At 36.7% G+C, this 21,926-nt stretch overlaps 1 protein-coding gene across 2 annotated transcripts in view; it reads left to right on the top strand.

Moving 5' to 3' along the window:
• The window catches only part of negr1 (neuronal growth regulator 1), a 172,231-nt gene that overhangs the window by 130,114 nt on the left and 20,191 nt on the right, over positions 1–21,926 (top strand). Inside the window, exon 7 of one of the 2 annotated variants that reach the window (XM_023340076.1) lies at positions 9,180–9,221. The exons of the other annotated variant lie outside the window; for it this stretch is intronic. Coding sequence (XP_023195844.1) covers positions 9,180–9,221 — 42 coding nt within the window. The remainder of the gene's footprint in view (positions 1–9,179; positions 9,222–21,926) is intronic. 2 annotated transcript variants of the gene reach the window in all.

Genomic DNA, 21,926 nt, shown 5'->3' with positions numbered 1-21,926 from the left:
TTTCTTATTAGAATCTCTTTAAGACCATGCTTGTTGCAGTCATTTGTCTTTTTATCCTGTTCTTGTGCTTTAGGGTTTTGAGTTGTCCCTTAAACAGCGTAGTCCTTCAGATCAAACTGTATAACTTTGAACAGTCAGTTCTTTGACACACTGTAGGGGTTTCTGACACAGAGTACTGGATGATTGATGCCGGCTGACTGCAGGGGGTTGGTAATACTCTAGAGCAGTCAAACTTTAATGTAGTTTTTTATGTTAAAAATAACAGTGCTGTACTTAGTGAGGTAATACATGCTATTACATTAAACATGCTGCACATGGATAAGTTAGCGATGAGGTTTAATTGTCATGCAAATTTCTGCTGTTCCTGTAGAATCCTATACATATCCATTATTTAAAAGACAAAATGTCATCTTTACAGGGAGACACCAAATATGTATGTTGTTGCCATAAAAGTATTACAGGGGCAGTATTATGTACACTTAGTGCCATTTTGTAGCATAATCAAGTAACAATGGTACTTTCAGTTGTTATAAAAATACCGTATTATTTCCTATATGACTAAAAATAAATTTGACTTTGTAATTTAACAGCTAAAATTTGGGTCTTTGTCTCTTTGTCTCGTTTCTGCTTTTTCCAACACTCCGCCTTCAGGAGTCATAACATCGCTCCTCTATTAACCTTTTAAGAACGTATTTACTAGCATTGCTACTGAGAAGTAGTTCGTATGTTGAGCTCAGAAGACATGCAGTTCCACCAGGTGTTTGATAATTGTTGCTGCCACTATTCTGAAGGAGCTGAGAGTGACAGGTTGTGCTCTGTGAGTCAGAAACTCCAAAACTTAAAAACTGCAGCTCAGAGGAGGAGCTGTGTCTCAAAGGTGGTGCTTGGTTTCATTGTTTTTTGTTTTGCACAGCTGAATGGTTACCATGGGAAATTAAAGGATTTGTCAGACATACATGAAGGAATTAATGCAACACAACTAATGCAACTCAAAAAAGTAAATTTTACGTAGAACTGCTACTTTAACATATCATTTTGGCTACTTTATAGTCTATAATCAGTAATTTTTATAATCAGTAATTGACTTGCTTTGTCTGAACTGAGCTAACATCTGAGTCCTCAGATGTTGTCAAGCACTACTCTTGATGGTTGCATAAAGTTACCAAAATAGGGTTGTGCACAACTGGTTAAAATGACAAAACATTCTCCCTTGTCTTAGTTTGCGCGCTTGCGCTTCTAACAGGGGACAACAAAAGTCAAACAAAAGAGATGATCGGTTTTTCATAAAGGCAATTCATCTAGGCGAAAAACACTATGTGCACATTTTGCAATGAGAAAGGTTTTGACTTTGGTACAAATAGTTGTATCTAGCTGAAAAACTGCAGTTCATGAAGAAAACATCCCCAAACACAAACCCAGGCATTTTTTGTGTTCAGCAGAAATTTGGGATTTACAAGCAGATTTGTGATTATCTGTGGCATCTGTGACTTAGTGGTTAGAGTAGTCGTCTTACAATCGGCAATAGGTGCTCCATTGATGCACTTCATTATCAATATGCATTGGCACAATTCAAAACAATGTGCACTTAGGGAACCATCTTCTCTCTGTGCCTGCTGGTGTGTGAGGGCAGACAGATAAGACGGCCAGTTATCTGCTACCGTCCTGTCCCGTCTGAACCCAGCTGGTTGAATTTATCCAAACCACTCAAACAAAGCTAATTCTCCACACATTCTTGTAATTTTATCCTGCATTGTACAAAAAAAAGCATTCATATCCTTTCTATAGTTATCCAGGTCCCCCTTCTGAATTTTAATGTTTCTACCTTTACAGTACATTTTGAAATAACTAACCAGAAGAACAAATCTAAGAAAAAATCTGCAGGTTGAACTAAAGATGCAAATGCATCACCTTAACATGCATCGTGCACTTTGGAATACTCAATTTGATCACCAGCAGATCTAAAACTTTGACACTGCATATACTTCATGCTAGGATGTGCAGACGCTCTGACTGCCAAGTGAAGCTCACCTCAAGACTTTAAACAATCACACATTTACCTAGTTAAGAATTATTTCTACTATTTATAATTTAACTTTTTAGGGGTAAACATAAATTGTGTACAGTGTATTAATCATTTACAGATCATTAAGCACTATAAAATAATCCATCAAAGCCAGATGTTGCTGAGCATGGACTTTCACATTCTTACTCGTATAACATACACTGTGCAAACTGACACACTTTATGGTTCCCAAAATATACTTAATTTCTTTATGTTTAGTTCTCATAAGAAATGTTCTGAGATATGCCAGTATTCATGGGGAGATAAGATACATGTGATAAGACCTTACTCAACAACAACATTAGTGGGTATATTCTAAGCCAATAGACTCCAACAGACTAAATAATAATAATAATAATAATAATAATTTTTGCTTTATTCATCCCAGCAGGGAAATTATTTCGCAGTTACAGCACACGACAGGAGCTGTGTCTGCAGGCAGCCAGCTGAGCCGGCGCCATTTTTTTTTAAGAGCTACAGAGAAAATCAAAAAGTGTTTGCATTGAGTATTAATTAGACTAACGTTTTGGATGTACAGTCATCAGATTTATATAAGACACTGTCATATATTTCCATATAATACTTTTTTCTTGAAATGCAATAATAGAACTGTTGTATAAATACTCTTTCTCCACTATGTATCTATGCAACACAAACACACGTCATGATATCAGTTAAGGTTTAATAGTTGACAAAAAGGCAATTCTGGTTTAAACTTCTTTTTTCATGTGCTAGATTAAAGTAATCTTCAATGAAAGGACCAAGCTGACTTTCTCCAATTTTCTGAGAACTCCTTCTGCTTAATTGGCCAATCTGTTATCCCTTAAACCCACCTCAGCTTAGCCCCAGAGGAAGATTTTCTCCCCCTTTTTCCTCTGTCTTAGTTTCCTCCTCTATATGCCTGTAGTCCCAACCCACCTTCTCCCTCCCCTTTTCCTGTTTCTACTCATCTTCCCCTAGGCAGAAGAGACATTGCTGGCTACTGGGTTAATGAATGTTGTGTTCATTTGTCACGCTTATCAATCATTGCATGTGTAGGTGTCATTTTGACACTTCTTGTCATCTGGCATTGTTGCTGATGATGTTGTTTATTCCCACACTGTGTGATTGTACCTGAGTCATAGAGCAGAGGTGCAGAGGATAGGTTGCTAAAGGTGAAACCTGAAACATGGGCATATTGGATAACAGCTTAAAATGCTGGAGAAATATGTGGGGATTGGATGGAGAGGTGATGTTACTCTCCGACTTAACTGTGCTTCCCACATTGTTGTACTATGAAATAACACTGTTAGATTTTAGCTTGTACAAAGAAGAATACAACATTTATAGACTCGACATCTTTGAGATGCTTTATTTTTGAAATACTAACATAAAAGATACGTTCACCATATATACGGTATGTTCAATATTTGGAAGTAGCAGCGTCCCTATTCTTATGCTTATGCTCACTGCAACATTTACCTTTTATTTTCAGGGTTCCCATTTCCATATTTAGGCAATCAGAAAATCCATTAACATTTCCCTGTTCATGGCAATAAGGAAATGTTTGATACTTTGGTGCTGAAGCTGAGTGTTCATTTAGAAGCCCAGCAGGCACTGGGCTTTTTGTGCACCCACACCACACCCACCCTTGGTGAGTCTGGCAGGAGGCAAGATGTACTGCCATAGGGACCTTTGTCCCTGGATGATTCATTCCTGTGTGTGCCCAAAAGATTATACATTCACTGGCCAGCATTAAAAAATCACATTGGACCAATAACTAATTAGCTGGCTCAGATTAAAATACAGACTTTACAACCTACTGTTCTATCATCACTGAGGCGTAGGTCAGGTGGATGTTTAAGAATTAGTTATCTGGTGAATGGAAATGGGAATAAATGTTACTTCATAAGCATTACCTTTAATTTGGATACATATAGTAAACATTTTTTGGATGCCTAAAGTGGCTCAGACGAAAAATCACTGTAATGTGATAAGGTGAATTTCCAATGAGTATTATTGATTCAATTATTTTATTGAATAATATATATATATATATATATATATATATATATATATATATATTTGTTTTCTTTATTATCACTTAATAGGTTTAGGCAAAGTTACATTTTGAGTTACTCTGAAAACCTTGTTTAAATCCTTATCCAAATCTGAGCAGAAACTAGAACAGTGAAGCCATGTAGCCTTTTTGTTGTCAGATGTTTAAAGAAATTCTCTGAAGCTTGAAGAAAATCATTAGAAAGTTAGAGAATTCTTAAGAAACAAACTCCAAAGTAAAAAAAAAAAATCAAAGAAAACCAAAGTTAAAAGGGTAGACTTGTGCAAAAGCTCAGACAGCAGGGCAAAAGTTTATCTCAAATAAGAGGCTTTATTCTGCCTCAAGTGATGGGCAAAAGCCAATTAGTGCCACCAGAGACGCTGAGTTTTCCAACTATTTTATATGCAACATATCTTTACCCACTAGTTTCTCTTATATTTTCAAGACGTCCTTGATCTATAACCCAATAAACACCATTCTTGGTATTGTAATAAAGATGGGTTAAACAAAGACTTCCTGTGCTGGTGCACGTTACTTATGAACTTATTACCTTGATGTCATGATAATTTCTGTCTTAGATTCTCTTCCCATCACTTTTATTCTTGAGTAGGCTCTGTAACAATTTGACTCTATGGTGTTGACCCACAGCTCAGTTACAAAATGTTAATGTTCCCTTAGAGTTTAGGTAGTATAAGCTTGCATTTAAATACTTTATTGATGCTCGTACATGTTAGTATTTGCACTTTAAAGAGATTCACAACTCATAATTACTTCAAAAATGGCATTTTTATATTTTTAACCAATGGAGGTCACCATTTTTTCACCTACTGGACCAATGATGTGGGTAGGTTATAGTGGACTTGAGCCGTTTAACAAAATAAAAAAAGTTAACGTCATGAAGGCGGATAGGGCCAGCCCACAAAACATCTGGCTTAAGGTCAACTGCTTCAACATTCTTATGTGCTGTTTTGCACAAGATACTGTATCTCGGAATAGACAAATGGGATCTGCTTGTGATCTACTATTTACTATATTAGCTAGAGCTAACACTATTAGCAGAAGGTAATACAAAATCAAAACAAACTCGAAGACACTGAAATCATGTTTAAATTGAAGCAAATGGATATTTTATTATTTGACGCTATTCTAAGAAATGAGAAAATGTTTTGACCGCAATGCTTACCATAAACAGCTTGGGTTAGAAACTAGATCTTGTTGCAATATACGCTCTCCTTTCGGCTTGGCATTTCTGAGCACCAGCTCCATTAATACCAACTTTTACGGCTGACTTTCTCCTCTTGATCAGTTTGGTCCTCCTCCTTTTCATTTACCTTCGTCATTTCTGCATCGCCTTCTTTATTAACACACTCCAGTTCAAATTATCACGTTTTTGTACTGTGCTTCTTATTTGTATTTATGACATTGTGTCAATGTTATTTTTGTATACTATGTTGTCTGTTTATAGTTCTATCAATGGAAATTTTCTAAATTTCTAAATAAACAAAATCTCTCGTTCTGTCTGACCGGAGCTGGCTTCATAGTACCTCACATACATTATTACCCAGGATGCATTGCAGTGTAGCCAACTTGTGAACATATTTTATTTAAATTTATAAAAACTTCCAACAGCCTTCAGTATTTTTATTTATTGGTTTTACATCTGAAATAAATGTTTCTCAAATAGAGTCTAATGTTACTGCCAATTGTGGATCTTTTTAAATCTGTTATCATGTTATCATGGCACCAATGCTAATTGTTAGCAATGAATTTGTGTGTTTAAGGCTTCATGCACATTTAACCTTAAAAATGTGATTGCAACATCACTTTTGTATATGAGCAAAGAAGCCATTTCTTTTCCGTTAAATATTGTTTGTCTATCCGCTAAATTGTGAATACATCCATGGTAGGAAGAATAACAGTCTTGGTTAACGTTGTGTGTATTTTGCCAAGCAACGTTGCTTTTGAGGGTTCTATTACTCAATTCACCACTACTGAGTATTACTAGTCATTCAGTACTCCTTCTGCAGATGAAAATAAATGTATTAGAGACCCTAATACATTTGAAGTGGACTTCCTTCCTTGCCCTGACATTAATATAATTTCCTAAGGTTTATGTCCTATAAATCTCATATATCGTTCCATCTGTATTTAATAAATATACATTACACAGTTTGAAAGATAATAGATTTTAAAAATGTGCCTTGTCTTTCAAGCGAGCAGGCTGTGCACAACAAAGAAATGCATCTACAGATGTAAAATGATGTGTTGCTCTCTTGAATGAGTGAAACAGTTAAAGTCAGAGTGGAGCTACATGAGGGAGAGATTGTATGTCAAAAGATATGCTCCACGGTAATGGAGGAGTGTCTGAGAGCTCCTGAAATGATTCACTGGCAAATTCATTTTCAAGTATTAATCAGATAGTACCCGCTTGGCTTTTTGAAGAAAAGGACTGAAAAGAAACTGCTTCCGCATATCGGCTCCCCCAGGAGTGCTTAAAGTAGAAACATTTGTGGAAGAAAAGATGAATCCGACCATTTTTTCCACATTATAGCAAGGGTGAAAGGCATATAATTTCATGTATGAGCACTCATTCCTTCACAATTTTTCCTTCAGACAGAATGATGAAATGAAATGAAAGCAAACAGTTTATTGTTGTTGGCAAAACAGTGGTCTGTTTAACAAGAACACAGTCATTACACAGTTGTTAAGCACTACAAGAAAGTGACACAGATGGTCCGATTTTGTGAATTCCATTGACCATCTCTTTTGGACTGCAAATGGAAATTGCCATATTGAGTTCCCATGTAAATGGATTAAAATGGAGAGTTGAAGTGTGCCTCTGCTCTCTTGCCTGGCCTAGATACAGCAGCTCACATCAACAATTTAAAGTCATATTCTTTTCAGAGGAAACGTGTGAGATATAATCACAGTTACCATGGTCTTTCTTGTGACAGACAAGCTCCTCCTCTGCCATGAAGCCTTTTGGAAGGGTATGGCATAACTCTAAAGTTAATTAATGTAGCTGCAAGTATTAGATGTGTTGGACACCAGAGCAAAAATGGGAGGACACTTAGGGCCCCAACTATCGCTTCTTTTTGTGTTAGTCCATCATGATGAAGAACAGCTTTGCTTTGCAACCTACATTTGACTCATGAGACTCATTGGACCCAACTGAACACAGTTTACTTATTTGTTAACTAATTACAAAGGCATTCTGTCTACATAATCATGTTTTGTGCGTCCATACATAATTGTCACAATGCTGAAATTCAACAAACAATTGTGACTGAGATACCTCATCCTAGCAAAGATTGTCTTTGCTAGTATGAAATTGGACCACCTTTATATTTAGCTAGTTTTGGAAACAGTAATAAGAGATGTTGTTAACATGGAAATGATAGCTGTTATTGCAGATTGGTTGGCTGCGTATAAAAAAATGCAAATCCTTTGTTCCACCACATTCTAAAGGTGTTTTTTTTTACCAAGATCTGGTAAGCCATGGTGACATGGGTGGTTGTGTTTAACCAATCAGTTTGAGTTGATTTGAACGCTACGAGATGACATAATGCTCCAAAGTCATAAGAAGATGGATACAGTACAGTTTAAAAAGGGTGGACAACTCAGGTAGGCTGCAGCATTTAAATTACAAATGATGCGTAACCGATGCTTAGGGGCCCCAAGTGTTTCAAGACAACGTTTTCCATACCATTGCATCATAACCACCAAACAGACATTTATACAAAGCAGCATGGATTCATGCTCTCATACTATTTTTGGCAAAGTCTGTCCATCATAACTAAAACAAAGAATCGTCGGACCAGGAGACATCTGTCATTGTCTGATTTTCATGAGGATGTGTGAAATATAGCATCAGTTTCCTCTTCTTAGCTGACAGGACTCGTACACCGTATTGTCTTCTTCTCCTGTAGCCCATCTGATTCGGGTTTTCCATATTCAGAGATGATATTATGCTTTTTCTTGGCTCTTCTTGTCTTGTGACCATGCAATAATTTTGTCCTGACATCAATAAGGCATTTTCATCCACACATCTGCTCCTCTCCTGAAATTTCCTTATTTTCAGAGCTTTCACCAACAATCATGCCATTAACAAAGTCCCTTTAATTTCCTTTCCTCCCTGTTGTGATGGTCGATTTGAGCATAAGCAAGTCATCTTCATCACATATTGATGCCGGGTTCATACAATGGGATTGGTTGATTTGTTTGCTTCCATGCAATATAGCTTATGTATTTAATAAAGTTGTCAGTAATTGTATATCTCTGTTTAAATAAGCTACAACCTACATGGATATTTGTAACTGTTGGCATGATCAAGTATAAGACCTACTTTTGTGACATTTTACCCATTGACTTAGGGAGGAAAGGGCCCTCTCAGGCTTGGTTTTGACACACTGGGTTGAACATTTCATGGTCTCACACTATTCCATCACTCAAATGCCACCAGTGGCTCAGCCTGAAATGAGTTCATAAGTTAATCAGATTGAGCCTCCTGACTTCATTCCTCTGCGGGATCAAACAGAGACTTTGAGTTCCCCATTTTCTGCTCATTCTCTAGTCACTTCATACATCCTTAAAAGGATGACAAAATCGAAACCGGTGGCTGAATCTGTGACAAAGAAAGATGTGATTTAAGAACTACCCAAGAAGTGCTGTTGAAATTATAGGGTGGTTCCAGAGATCGGTGTGTTTAACCATCAAAGCAAGAATAAGTCCTTGTTTAGCAAACCAGAAGTAAGATTTCACATCGCCAAGAAATCCCCTTAGAGTTTTGAAGCAGCAACAGTTTCAAGGTTCATCTATTTCCTTTTTATTATTTATTTTTAATTCATGCAAATCTCAGAGCATTGGGGCAGTGGAACATGTTGTTTATGAGCATGTAAAAGCTGCATCTTGCTACAGAGACTTTAGTCCTTATTGCATGGGGAGGGTTTGTCTCCATTCCCTGTCCTTTTTGTCCTTGCATGCATTTTTCTTTTTTGTTTTACGTCTCCATTCTGTTAATAATACATGAATGTCCTCTTTCCCTTCCCCTCCCTCTTCCCCTCCTCTCCTCCCCTGTAGCAATTATTGAGCCCACCACCACTAGTGCTGTCTCAAGCCCAGGTCAGTATATGTCACTATACTGTACACCAGATTAGTAAAGAGGTCCGCTGCCTCATACTAACCCTAGTCAGATTCCTTCCCTCCATCTTGGTTAATTTCAACTGGCTGGAATGCCTGCTGGGTGTACAGCTTTATTTATGTCATCTGTTGATTTTATTTGCATTTATTTGCTAATTTTTGTTTAGCTATTAATCTGGCCACATTTACTTCCAGCAGCCTGCGTCATTGCAGCTTTACGCCCCCTACCTGTCATTACAGCCCCCATCACCACCACCCTTTTGTGGAGCAAGCAGTAACATCATCAAGTGGCTGTTCCATATTTGTTTTGGGTCTTTGCTGCTTTTCATAATGCTAATGCCTTCGTCTTCTTCTCTTTCTGGCTTTTTACCACCACTCCCTGCAGTACACGTCACAGGCAGGACACTGTCGGTTGTAAAGGGCCTTGGTTGTAAGATTGAATCTCTTGACGTCCTTGTTCCTTTATCACTCCCTTCCTGTCCAATATTCTTCCTCTCACATTTCTTCTACTTCTCTCTATACCTTTTCTTTCTGTTCTTTCCTTGTTTCTAGAACAATCAGTTGGCGCTTTGCCACTGTCTTTCACCTGATATTCTGCTTGTGCTGTTGTCGTTGCTACACTTTCAATGTCACCCTTGTTTCCCCTCCTTGCTCTGTTTCCACATTCCAGCCAAGAGTAATCCCCTCTCCCTGGTCGTCTTTTCTCCCTTTGTAATGGTTTTAAGCAAGTCTCAGAATGTAATCTCTTTTGCCGGTTACATTATTTTTGCTTAATACTTTCCACGTGTCAAAAACACAGACACACCGAGAGGCTCTCTGTGGCTAAGGCACATTAAAATTAAACCAGCATTCAATAGTTTCCACATAACCACATGCAATAAGTCTTATTGCATGATTAATTCGTTAAGTTTTTCTTTTTTTTATTGTCATTTTGAAATCACTTTAGTGGATCGAGACAACTTTTGAATGTAATTATCTATGGAGATTTAGTGAGATCACAAGCACAAGCCCAAATAATCTCATCAACAAAAAAGCGGCCCTGCATGGCCCTTAACTTTCATTTGATAGAGCCCTTGCAGGACAAATGACAATTTCATGGTCCAGAGGAACACCAGGGGTTTCAGTCGTTAAGATAAACTCACTCAGTGGGTCACTGTTCCTGTTTTTTTTCCCCAAGTTGCTTTAAGTTTTTTTTTTAGTTGGTTTATTTTATTATGGTGGTGCTCTAACTAAAATAGAAATAAGTTTAGATTCTCAATACTCATTGTTGGTACTTTGCCCTATCTATTGTTTATATAATTTAGATATGTTTTATGGACAGACTATACATGTATAAATACATATGTAACTTTTTCACTCTTTCTTAACATCTAGAAAGAGATGTTAAGAAAGAATGATGTGCATCATTTTATGTCAAAAAATAACTAATCTTTTAAAGTTTTTTAATACTGATATTGCCAGCAGTTATTACAACAAACAACTAAAAACTATTCAATCAGCCAACAATGTTTAATGTAGACAAGAATTTAGTTTTTTCAATAGGTCATCAATTTCCTTGATATCTAAACAAACAGCACCGACAAATGTAGTACTCCATACACATCTGTGCCATTAAATACAGTTTGTTTAAAGACACATGAATATATGTGTCTATGAACAGTTAAGTGGCATTTACTCAAAATGTTCTGTCAATTGAAAACAATTGGAACTAATTGTGATGACATGTTTGTTACAAAAGCATGGAACTTACTACAGTAAGCTACAGTATTGACCTTACCACTGCATAAAGATGTAAAATTTTACCCTTTACCTTTCCCAACAATTTATGGCTTATAAGATTGAATATACAACCCCTAACACCCATGGAGCAAGAAGACTGGAGTCCAGGCATCTGTTATCAACTTTGACGAGAATGGTCAACAAAAGTCAATGGTCAGTAGACAGTCCCTCATCAGGAGAGGACACAAGACCCTTGGATATGGCACTTCAGTCAAATCAAAATCAGAGAACAGAGAGGAAGAAGATGATCAGTGTTCTAAATAATTCCTCCTCCTCACTCTATGATGAACTGTGGCAGATGGACATCACATTCAGCCACCAATTTATCCCACCAAAGAGCAAGAAAGAGCAGTGCAGTCATTTATTTGTGCCCACTGCCATCAGACGCCTCAACAGTCAACAAGCCCATTGCCAAAGCCAGCTGTGGCCCCTCACCTCCTCTGACTCCCACTCAGCCAGAGCTGTCACACTTATTGCTCTCTTCTCTTCAGCTCCACATTGAGATTCACTGCTCTACATGTGATAACCCTGAGTCAAAAGGAGTAGTTTCAGAAAATGTTCATTGTTGCCATTAAGAGTTTATTGATACCACTGTTGTGTCACCTCGTTAAGCATAGTGGTAGTCACATTAAAGATTATGTAGAGAATGAGTTTTCTTTATATAAAAGGACAACAAAGATGTTTTTTTTACATTTTTCTTTTGGCTATAGCGTGAAACAGCAACATGAGTTTACTTGTCTCCCTTCTAATCAATCCTAACATTGCTATCTTTTGCAACACGATGTTTGGAGCTGCCGTGAGTTGACTGTCAGAAACAAAAGAAGACAAGAAATGACTGTGGGTGATACTGGCTCTTTTGTGTTCAGACAAAAAACAAAAGCAAACCAGTCCACAATTCTTGCTGAAAGGATTGTATGGGTGTGCATGGGATGTTGTTGTTTTGCTTTTATAATACACCAAACATCCTTAGCCTGTCATATTATTGGGATGATACTGAGCAGCCACAGAAAAGCCCATCAAGTGACATGCTATATCATTTGTTTAAGCCATGAAAGGCTTAAGTGTAAAAGTGACAAAATGTGGTGCTAGTAGTCAGGATTTGTCATTTTTAGAAACTACAGGACTGTTTACTTTATTTATAAGCAGAACTAAGCAAACTATCTCCTGCATATACAGATGAAAATGGAAGTTATGTTAATTGTTTTCTATTTACTATATGCCCGAATAATGGGCAAGATTTATGCATTTTTGAAAAAGTCTTTTAAATTCAGTTGTTTATGTACTGTACTGTATTTGTATTTGCTAGGATTACCTTTAAACTCTGTGTTACTTTGATCAAACATCTTATGCAGCCTTTCACGCTTATCGCATTAATTTGAATTTTATCCCATTCCTTGTGACAGAACTAGTGTAAGTCAGTCATTAATGTAAAGTACCTTATTCTTTACACAACTCAGCTCTTCCCATACATTTTCTATGTATTAATATTAGAGCTTTGTAGTATCTACTTTAAAACGTTGCCTTTGTTATTCTTATATCACTTGTTTATTGGTATGCTTGGGGTCATACCAATGACCCCAAGCATACCAATAAACAAGTGATCATTGGTTTGGAAGACACATTTGCTACCAAGCTTGAACATCTTGGCTCATATCTTGAGCTGTTGCCTCAATATTTCCACTTAATGTTCTTTCCTCATAATGTATTCTGCAAAGTGAAGCACACCAGTTGCTTTTTACTCTCTTGGCCTCCTAGGTTTTTGGTTGGATTTAGTCTGAGTTGCTTTTAATTTAATGGAATAGAAGGTCATATGCTTTTCTTAACTTTAACAAATGGATTTATGTACATTTCCCAAAACATAAAACACAGCTGAAACGCTCTAAAGCAGCTGGCCTGATGCCACCCTGTCAGCCAAATGAAATGTAGATCTGTGATTATAGCATACACTCTTATAGACTGCTACCTCTGTTTATTTACACAAATCACTTGCAGCTGGTAAAAGTAGTCTTCTCATAACTGTGCTGAGTCACAACTATTGTTTTTCAAGGCCCAACTCTGCTGTCAACCTGAATGACATGAGCATTTAACATAATCTAGCTCTTCAGTGTTTCATGGGTCATTTTAGCCTCCATCATGATTTAAATGTGCACACTGAGAGTCTAGGGAAAGAAAGAGCATCCTCATCCAACTTGACTCGAATTACTATCTGTTCTTCTGCTTCAAAAGAAAAAGAAAACTTTTACATTTGTACATTTTGATAGAAGTAATCACTGAAAGATTGAAGATGGTCTGCATCTTAAAAGGTTGACGTGTCTCGCATTATTTATAAGCATTTACTTGCTCCTCCTTTGACCCAGCATGAAGCCTAAGGAGATGAGAGGAAAAAGATCAATGAGCAGATAGCCGATGTCTGGATATGTTTGAGAGAAACCCATAAAAAATGCAAATGATGGACCAAAGCCCACAGATTGAGATAAAATACGAACTGCAGACACACATTGCTTTCCATCTTTGTAAAGCATCTAAAAAACCCTGTAGATTACCAGTCTTATTAGACCTTGCTCTTATTGCTTTAGACTGAAAGAATGTCATGCATAATATTTCATTTCAATGTCCAGAGCATAACATCAAAGAGATAATCAAGTATTCTCCTGAACATTTCTGAAATTCAAGTCTCTCTCTCTCAGCTCCAGGCTTGGGATGATGTGTTAATCAAATTATCCTTGCAACCATGTAAAGCTTGTACAATTAAATGTTTATTTATTACCTAAAATGGGCAATTTGTCAGGTATTTTTGCTTCTAATCATTTGTTCTTGTTTCATACTTTTATCTGATAAAAACTTTCTTAAGGCACATTTTATTGTAGTTGTACATGATTATACCACCTCAGTAATTATATATCCTTTGCTGCAAAGTTTTCCATTATTCCTTTATCAGGTAACTAACTTAAAATACCTGCAATGGTTTCCTGAGCATTTGAATGGTCTCTCATTCTGGTTCAGTATAGTGACCACCCATATAAATCAACAATATTAGAGTTACTGATCATACAAAAGATCCAAAAGCATTAAGGATGCTGAAGTAGACAATATATGTGTTGTGTATAACTCTCTTACTGGTAGCTAATCCACACAGGACCTCTGAACTGGAGTGATTGCTTTTTATTAACAGACAGCTCATAAAGGTTTTGGTTTTAGCAATACAAATATATATTGTTCATTTATATGTCTAAAGTCAGACACACAAGCCAAAAGTGCTGTTGTTAAGTCATGTCAAGTGTCAATTATGTATAATTGCGAAAGCGACTGCTAACTGCTGGGGTTTGTGAGTCACTCCTGGATAATGTGTATATAGAAACATTTCACTTATGAATTATTGAATACGATGGAGTATCGTGATTCAACAAGCTTTTACTGAGGTCTCCGATGAGTGGGCTTGTACCGTTCATCCCAGAGGACTGGACTCGTTGAAACCAGTGTGCTGGACTTCTCGAGGAGATTCTAAGGCAAACAAACCAGCATCTACTTCACCCGGCATTCTTGTCGCCAGACACGCTGAGCTACCCACAGATAATCCTTTTTGGCAGTGCATTTTCTCCCAGCCTTATCAGTTATATGGTAGCAAGATCAAAAACCGTGCAAACAACTTCCACACCCTCAGAGCACCTCCACCTCAGCTCCTGGCCCGCATGGTTTGTTTTGACTTGATATGCTGACCTTCATTTTTACTGAGTGCTAACTCCACCATCACCTCTGGAAGAGTCTGATAAGCAGATGGCATATCATATATCATACTTGACCCCTTGATCCCTGGATGATGTAAATAGGCAATGGATTTTGTCCTGTGGACCTAGAAGCCTGCAAGCTTCTCCAATCAAAACAACAACAAAAAAATCTTCTTGAAATGATAGGATGGAAAGGCGCATAAGTATGCTTGAAGTAAGACCTCCATCTCCTCCTTCACTTAAATGATCATTCTATTTCTAATGAAAAGTAAACAGAAGCACAAAAGCCTCCAGTGTCTGCATGTAAAATATGCATAATGCACATACAGGCAAATACATCCGGCACTTAGTGAGGCTAATTTTACTGCTCCGAGCAGCTTTATAGCATGATTCTCAGAAATATCAAAGCTTGCCAGAGTTAATTTAATTGATCAACAGTTTTCCTTTTGAAAACATTTGCTTTACCATACTGTGTAAATGTGCTTTCATTAAACAAAAGCAATTACTGTAATCTTAGAATAAGATTGCCATATGATCCTCTGTTTTCTTTCTAATGAGTATTAATCGGGTTAGATCTGTGTGCAGTTGTTTGTGTAATAATAGTCATTACAAGCAAGAGTCTGCTTTGCCGTTGATGCTCTAGCTTTTTATTACAGTGCACTATCTCACACATTTACCTAATGTGGGAAACAGCCACACTAAAATAGACATTGTATTTCATTCTGCTTATAGGATGCTATAAAACAAAGTGATGTCTCTTTCCTCTCTCATCTTTTATTTTTGCCATCTACCATGCCAGCATTGAAGTTAAATGGCATCATTCCTAAGTTAACTTTTAAGAAATATTTAAATATAGTGAATAAAACTAAGATTGAAAGCTGTTTCAGGCCTTTAAAGTTTGGTCTTCATTCTGTGATGTTGTTTTCAACAAGAACATTTTTCATGGTAATGGCAGAGACCCCCACAGACACCTCCACAGTTCGATACAAATGTAAGTTTTTAAATAAAAAGAAGTTAACCGTAATTCCATTGACTATGTGTTAGTCATATTATATAGAAATTTATTACATGCAATAATATATCTAAACTATTTACTTCTGTCAATTTTGATGATGGATTAGATGTAATAAAAATCCACAATTCAGTCCCTCAATAAAATAAAATCTTATGAAAGACCAATTTAAAAAATATTGAGAGAGCTGATGTTGCTTTAACAAAGACTTTCAGCCCATCTGCATTGTTTGGTCTGGTGCCTCATCTTTTTCTTGACAGTAACCTCCAGATAGGCCAATTTCAACAGAGCTCCTCCTTGGATCTGCAGTCTCCAATCAAGTTTCCGCTCCTGTCCCACGCCCACATCGACACCTTACCATCTTAGCTTTTGCAGACTAGTGGCAGCAGCAATAAGCAAACACCTGGGGGAACTGCAAATCTCCTGAGCTTATCATAAGAACTGCTTCTCAGTCCAAAACTCCTAAGAGCAGTGAAAGTTGTGATGACATGCTGAAAGTTGAGTGTCAGAGAGAGTAGGAACTTCTGAAAGAGACCAAGGCTGATCTCAAGTCAGCAAATTGCAAAGTCAGATTTTCTTTAAGTTGTGCTTGATATATAGCGTTTTTATACCAACTGAAGGTAACATAGTTACTTGATTATGCAATAAAATGGCACTATGAGCCTAGAAAATACATGATAGATTCTCTTTTAAAATATGTTTTTCTAATGGTGCTATGTGATATTCTAATTTACCAAGACACTTAGTGTTGGGTTTTCGTTATTTTTTTTGGATTGAGAGACAAAAGCATGAAGTATGTGGCTCAGTGTGTAAAGACTCTGGTTTCATTTTTAAAAAATTACATTTCCTAAATGAATTAACACTTTGATGATATTCCAATTCATGAGCTGATCAATGGGACAGCAGAAACAGCACAGTGGAGACTAAGTCTTTGAAATTATTATTATGTTCACTCCAGTTACATCAAACATGTCAAACTCATATTTATTGATCCATCAAACAAAGTTGTTCACACTTTAAAAGACTGCAGTTGAACACACACTGGGATATTAAAATTAATCCACTCTGTGAAGGTGTACTTGAGCATTAATCCATTTTTTCCTAATAATTTCCAGACTCTCATGAAGCATTCAGAATACATTCTAATCATCCACAGAGGCCTGCTTTCCTCCCATCCCTCTAATGTTAACTACATAAACAGATATCCTTATTTTATGGGACTTAACCTTCCCTGTTCATCGCTGCTCTCTGCACACACTCATTTTCAGGGCTGCCATTCACCAGTTTGTCAGCCTCTTATATAAATGGTCATGGCGTGCTCTCTCTGTCAGCATATTATTTTACTTACCTCACATCTCTGTCAGAGCCGCTCTGTTTCTACCTTTCTTTTGCCAGCTTTGTTGCTCCCTCATACAGTCTCTCCTTTTCATCTCTCCCACTTCACATCTCATCGGTGGGTGCCAGCCATTAAATGCAGAAGTGGTCACATTGACAGTCCCGCATGCACAGAGAGGAAACGCAGCATTAAATGCATTTTCGCATATTCAATGATCCATAAGTGTCTTCAGAAGAATACGAAAATTATTTAACAGCCTTTTTCTGTCATCTTCTCTTTCGTGGATATTTCTCAGTATTTATTACAGAATCATAGCAGATATCAAAACCGACTCCTGCTGGACCCCTTGCCGTTGTTAAATTGTGCCAAAAAAATTTTGTTCTTTCATGTGTTTATTCCCACATCCCATTTGAATTCTCATTGCAGACAGTCCTTTTATCCCTGTCGGTCACTTTTTTTTTTCTTGGTATAACTTTTCAGAGTTTGCAAAGCACCAAATCCAACCAGAAGATGAAAGCGCATAGTGAACTATAATTTCTTGAAATCTATTACATCTTTCACTATTATTTGATGTTGCATTTACAACTTTGCTTTCAAAAGCCTGATTTTCTTTTTTTTCCAGTTCTGAAAGTTTTCAAATAAATAATACAAGGCCGCAAAGAGAAACAGCACTACAGAGCTTTGGAAAATAAATGTAAATCTTAGGCTAACTTTAATTGGCACCTTCACTGCAGTCAGGGTTATTAATAAGACAATTCAGTTGGAAAGATGAGTTTTTGGTGCTCTGAACAACAGGCAGGACTGCTCGGCCAGCGTGTGAGAGCTGAAGCAGAAAATGGATAGTCATTTCCTTCTACAGCTGCCGTAGAGATTCAGTCTTGGCCTATAATTGAGACACCAGGGTATATTCTGTTTCTGGACAGACTCTAATGGTTAGTGCATTAAGGGGGATGATTGAAGAAAGCCACAAACGTACAGTGGAGGCCACAGTAAATCAGAAAAGATGGCTTTTTGGCGAATTTGGAGATCGTAGTGAGTTCTCATTGTGCAGGGCTTTGAGTCTTTCCTCTCTCTTACTACTACTAAGAGCACTCCTTTGAGGAGTTAAATGAGTGTAATTTTAAGGTAAAAAAGTGAGCAATTTCAGCAGTAACAGAGTAAGAGCTTTGGACAGGTCCTTGTCTTTGAAAATGTGGTTAATGGGCTGTTTTGCGCTCTGTTAGTAGACAAGCAGGTCTTCTCTGCATCACTATGATTCTTGGATTAAACTCTTGAGGAATAAGGACTTGCAGCAGTTTGTATTTTTCATGATGTCTGCTGGAGTTGTGCATTTTCCTGAGTTTCACCCAGCGCATCTGACACAGTTCTAAACTCTTCTTGTTCCTCAGCTGACTCACACTCATTACAGCAATAAACAGCTCAAATTATATTTTAATGCAAGTATTTCTATTTTATCTGCTCACGTCCATTATTGCTCTGTATTTTTTAGCCCAGTTCTGTTGAGTAATATAGCTGTAGCTGCCTTTTTCTATGGTTCAAGAAAAATATGCTGGATAATTGCACATAATTCTATTTATACAGTAGCCTACACTGTGTCATCTGAAGGTGAGAGTATGAATTACAAACATATTGTAACATAGTAAAGTGAGTGATTCAAACTAGTGAAATTATCTATCCATGATTATTTCCTTGGGTTTTTTTCAGTTTCTTACAGTTGTGACTTTTTCATGTCAATATCAAAGGCACCAATATTCCTAATGTGAACAAAAGGATGTAGTTACTTTTTACCAAGTATTTCCCCCCTTACATTAACTCCTAGAAGAATAGACTGGTTATAATCCATTGTTTAATAAAGAACTGGAAGCAAAATAACAATTAGTTTGTTCTAATTAGCTGAAAATAAATCTAGGAAGTGGAGATACTGTACTTATTGCTTTTAAAATCAACTCCCATGAAAGATTGCCATGGACTTGTTTTACACAAATCAAACATAATTTTGATCTCTCACTACAAAATTAAGGAAGGTAGTTGGTTATATAAAGAACTTCAGTTCCAGTATTACTAAAAGTTTATGGTTCACATATTTGTACAAAAAATATCCATGTAAGCCCTGTGTGTTTGGTAAGCAGCTGTTCCAAACAAATACAGTGTTGTTTTATATGTGAACATATGCAGAATGTTTATGTGCAGAGCGAAGTGTGCCATTCGAAAAAATGGAGAACTTCCAGATGTCACTAAACTACTAATTCAGAACATTGAGGTTTCTTATTCATCTGCAGTGGAAAAAGGAAGGTGGACTGCACAAACATTTTTTTGTCAACATACAGATTTTTCAACAGCAATCAAATCTGTGCCTGTACTTAATCAAAATATGTATCTGAATTGCCAAGGTAAATGTTAACATTACTAGTCCAGGAGACTAATCTGCTGCCATCCAAATAGCTACCTGTAGCATTCAATGAGGAGAAACTCCATGTGTGCTGTAAAATGCAAATTGGAGGAATTTCCATTGATGATCATGTCTCATAAGAACATGAGAATGAAACATGTTTTTATTCTCTTATATAAATGGTTCTTAATCTTATTGAAATGATTTTAATTTTAGTTTCTAAATGGTTATGTTATAGCATAATCTATTAATCCATTGTTTTTTCTGTTAATATTTATTTCACTTCAAAAAAGTACAGCCAAATTTCCTGTTAGTGCTTACCTGTCCACTTTCAAAGTTGTAGATCGTAATAAATTCAACTTCATTTCAGAAACTAAAAATGATTGTTTGCTACCAGCCAAATAAAAGAAAATCTATATGTTAATGTATTATTTAAAATCTAGATGTAAAAGTACCAAAAATGTTTCAATCTATAACTTTATTTCTATAGCACATTTTAGCAACAAGGAAGTTCAAAGTCCTTTTTCATAAAATATATAAAGTATTACATTAAGAAAATATCATACACATGACAATACTTTTAATAATGTTATTGGGTTTTTGGTATGTAATGTGGACGTGTCTGCTTTAAGTATCAATTTGAGACTTTGTATCTGTTAACATATATTTTTACTTTACTCTGACTAGTTTCAGGGACCAAAAAAAAGTCATCAGTTAACTCTACGTTTCTTTTAATTTTTCTGTATGAAAATTTTATGAATTACTTTTATAATTCATATGAAATATGAAAGTAATTCATATTCATATGATGTAATACCATTATAAATACTTTTGCTGACTTTATTGATTTTATCTGTACAAAGAGTTTTATTTTGTTATTGTATTCTTTGGAAGCATTTTTAATGAATTTTAACAACAGTTGTTTGCTTAGGTCCTTGAACTAAGAGAGACAGTTGCTTTTTACTGCTCACTCAAAGAAACATTTGCCACAATGCCGGCATAAAATCCCTCGTTATTCTTTTGAAATTGTTGAAATGTTTACAACTAAAGTGAATTTTTCATTCAGCTCTGGGCAAGTATGAAATCAGGTTATTTTTAATCACAATAGCTGAAAGTCACACATTTTAAAGATATTGTCTACTTGGTATGCGAGGTCATACTGAAGGAAACCTGATGGGAGGGATGATTTGCCATTGTTTTTAAGCAGAAGTTTCCACACTTTCCTGTTCTTCTGAATTCAGAGGGATTCTCAGTAAATCCTATTTATGTTCTGTGCTTGTTTCACCTTCGATAACATTCTGTTATCAATTACATGGATCTAAACCCAATGACCTTTTGACAAAGCAAGAATTTTACTCCATTGATTTCTCAAACTCTAAAGCCCTTTAATAAACACCCTTTCTGATTTTTCTTTTAACATCTACTGTTATGTCTTCAGTCTTGGTCTTCTGCACTTTCAGGGTAAACTATTGAACAGCGCCGTTTTACTCTGGCAGACTATTATCTGGATGATGTCTGGGGTAGGACCTAGTAGTCAGGGCAATTCCCCACTTTGTCCTAAAAGCCTGGACTCCTCATCACTTTACAAATGCCACTCAGTCTTTACACACACACTCTGATAACCCTGTTGTTCTTTTCACTTCATCTTTGTTATGCTATTGAGGCTGTTTATCCTAGCTTTAAAGTTCATCAAGCCTGCACACTCACAGACACACCCCCACACACGCCTTCACAGCTTCAATCACTGTAATGTAACCAAACCAGCTCAGTCAGATCAACAATATGCAATGGTATGTACATTAAAACCTGCTCACGTGTGTCATTTACCATTCCTCATGTGTCTTCAAATTTGCTTTATTGACAAACCACACCTTAACGACCTTGGAGGGTTTTAAACGCGGTTAGAAAAGGTCATGACATTCAGAAATGGCATTCTCTTTTGGGGGGAAATGGCTCAGATGTCTGCCCGCTAAATAAGGTTAGTTCTATCGGCTCGATTTCGAAGCCTTTTGGCACTTCTGGCATATCTAAAGCATGGCTTCACTCTTCCAATACTAAAGGCTCTCTGTAACTTGGAATCATGTCACTCTTTATTATGGCCAATAAAGATTTCAAAACCGGCTCAAACACATGCACACACACACACTGTAAAAGTACTTGAGTATGCTGTTATGTGTACAGAGAAATGCATTAATGGGGGACGCGTGCATGTACATGCACATATAAACAGAAAAACAAACCACCTGAATACACAAACACTTTTATGCATCCTGTGCTGTTAACTGCTATCTCAGCTCCCCAGTCTCTTCCTTAGCTCTGTTTGTACATGAGAGGAATGGAAATGCAAGTACTTAGCAGTAAAGCCTCTAAGGTTTCAAAAAGGAACCATTAACCCTTTATTATTTCCCCTAGCTTTTAAGATGATGAGTTATTCAAGACTTTTGAC

Source organism: Xiphophorus maculatus, chromosome 9, assembly GCF_002775205.1.
Source record: "Xiphophorus maculatus strain JP 163 A chromosome 9, X_maculatus-5.0-male, whole genome shotgun sequence".
Classification (NCBI taxonomy): domain Eukaryota; kingdom Metazoa; phylum Chordata; class Actinopteri; order Cyprinodontiformes; family Poeciliidae; genus Xiphophorus; species Xiphophorus maculatus.
The sequence above is the reverse complement of the archived record's forward strand: the minus strand, read 5'-3'. Positions and strand labels throughout refer to the sequence as shown.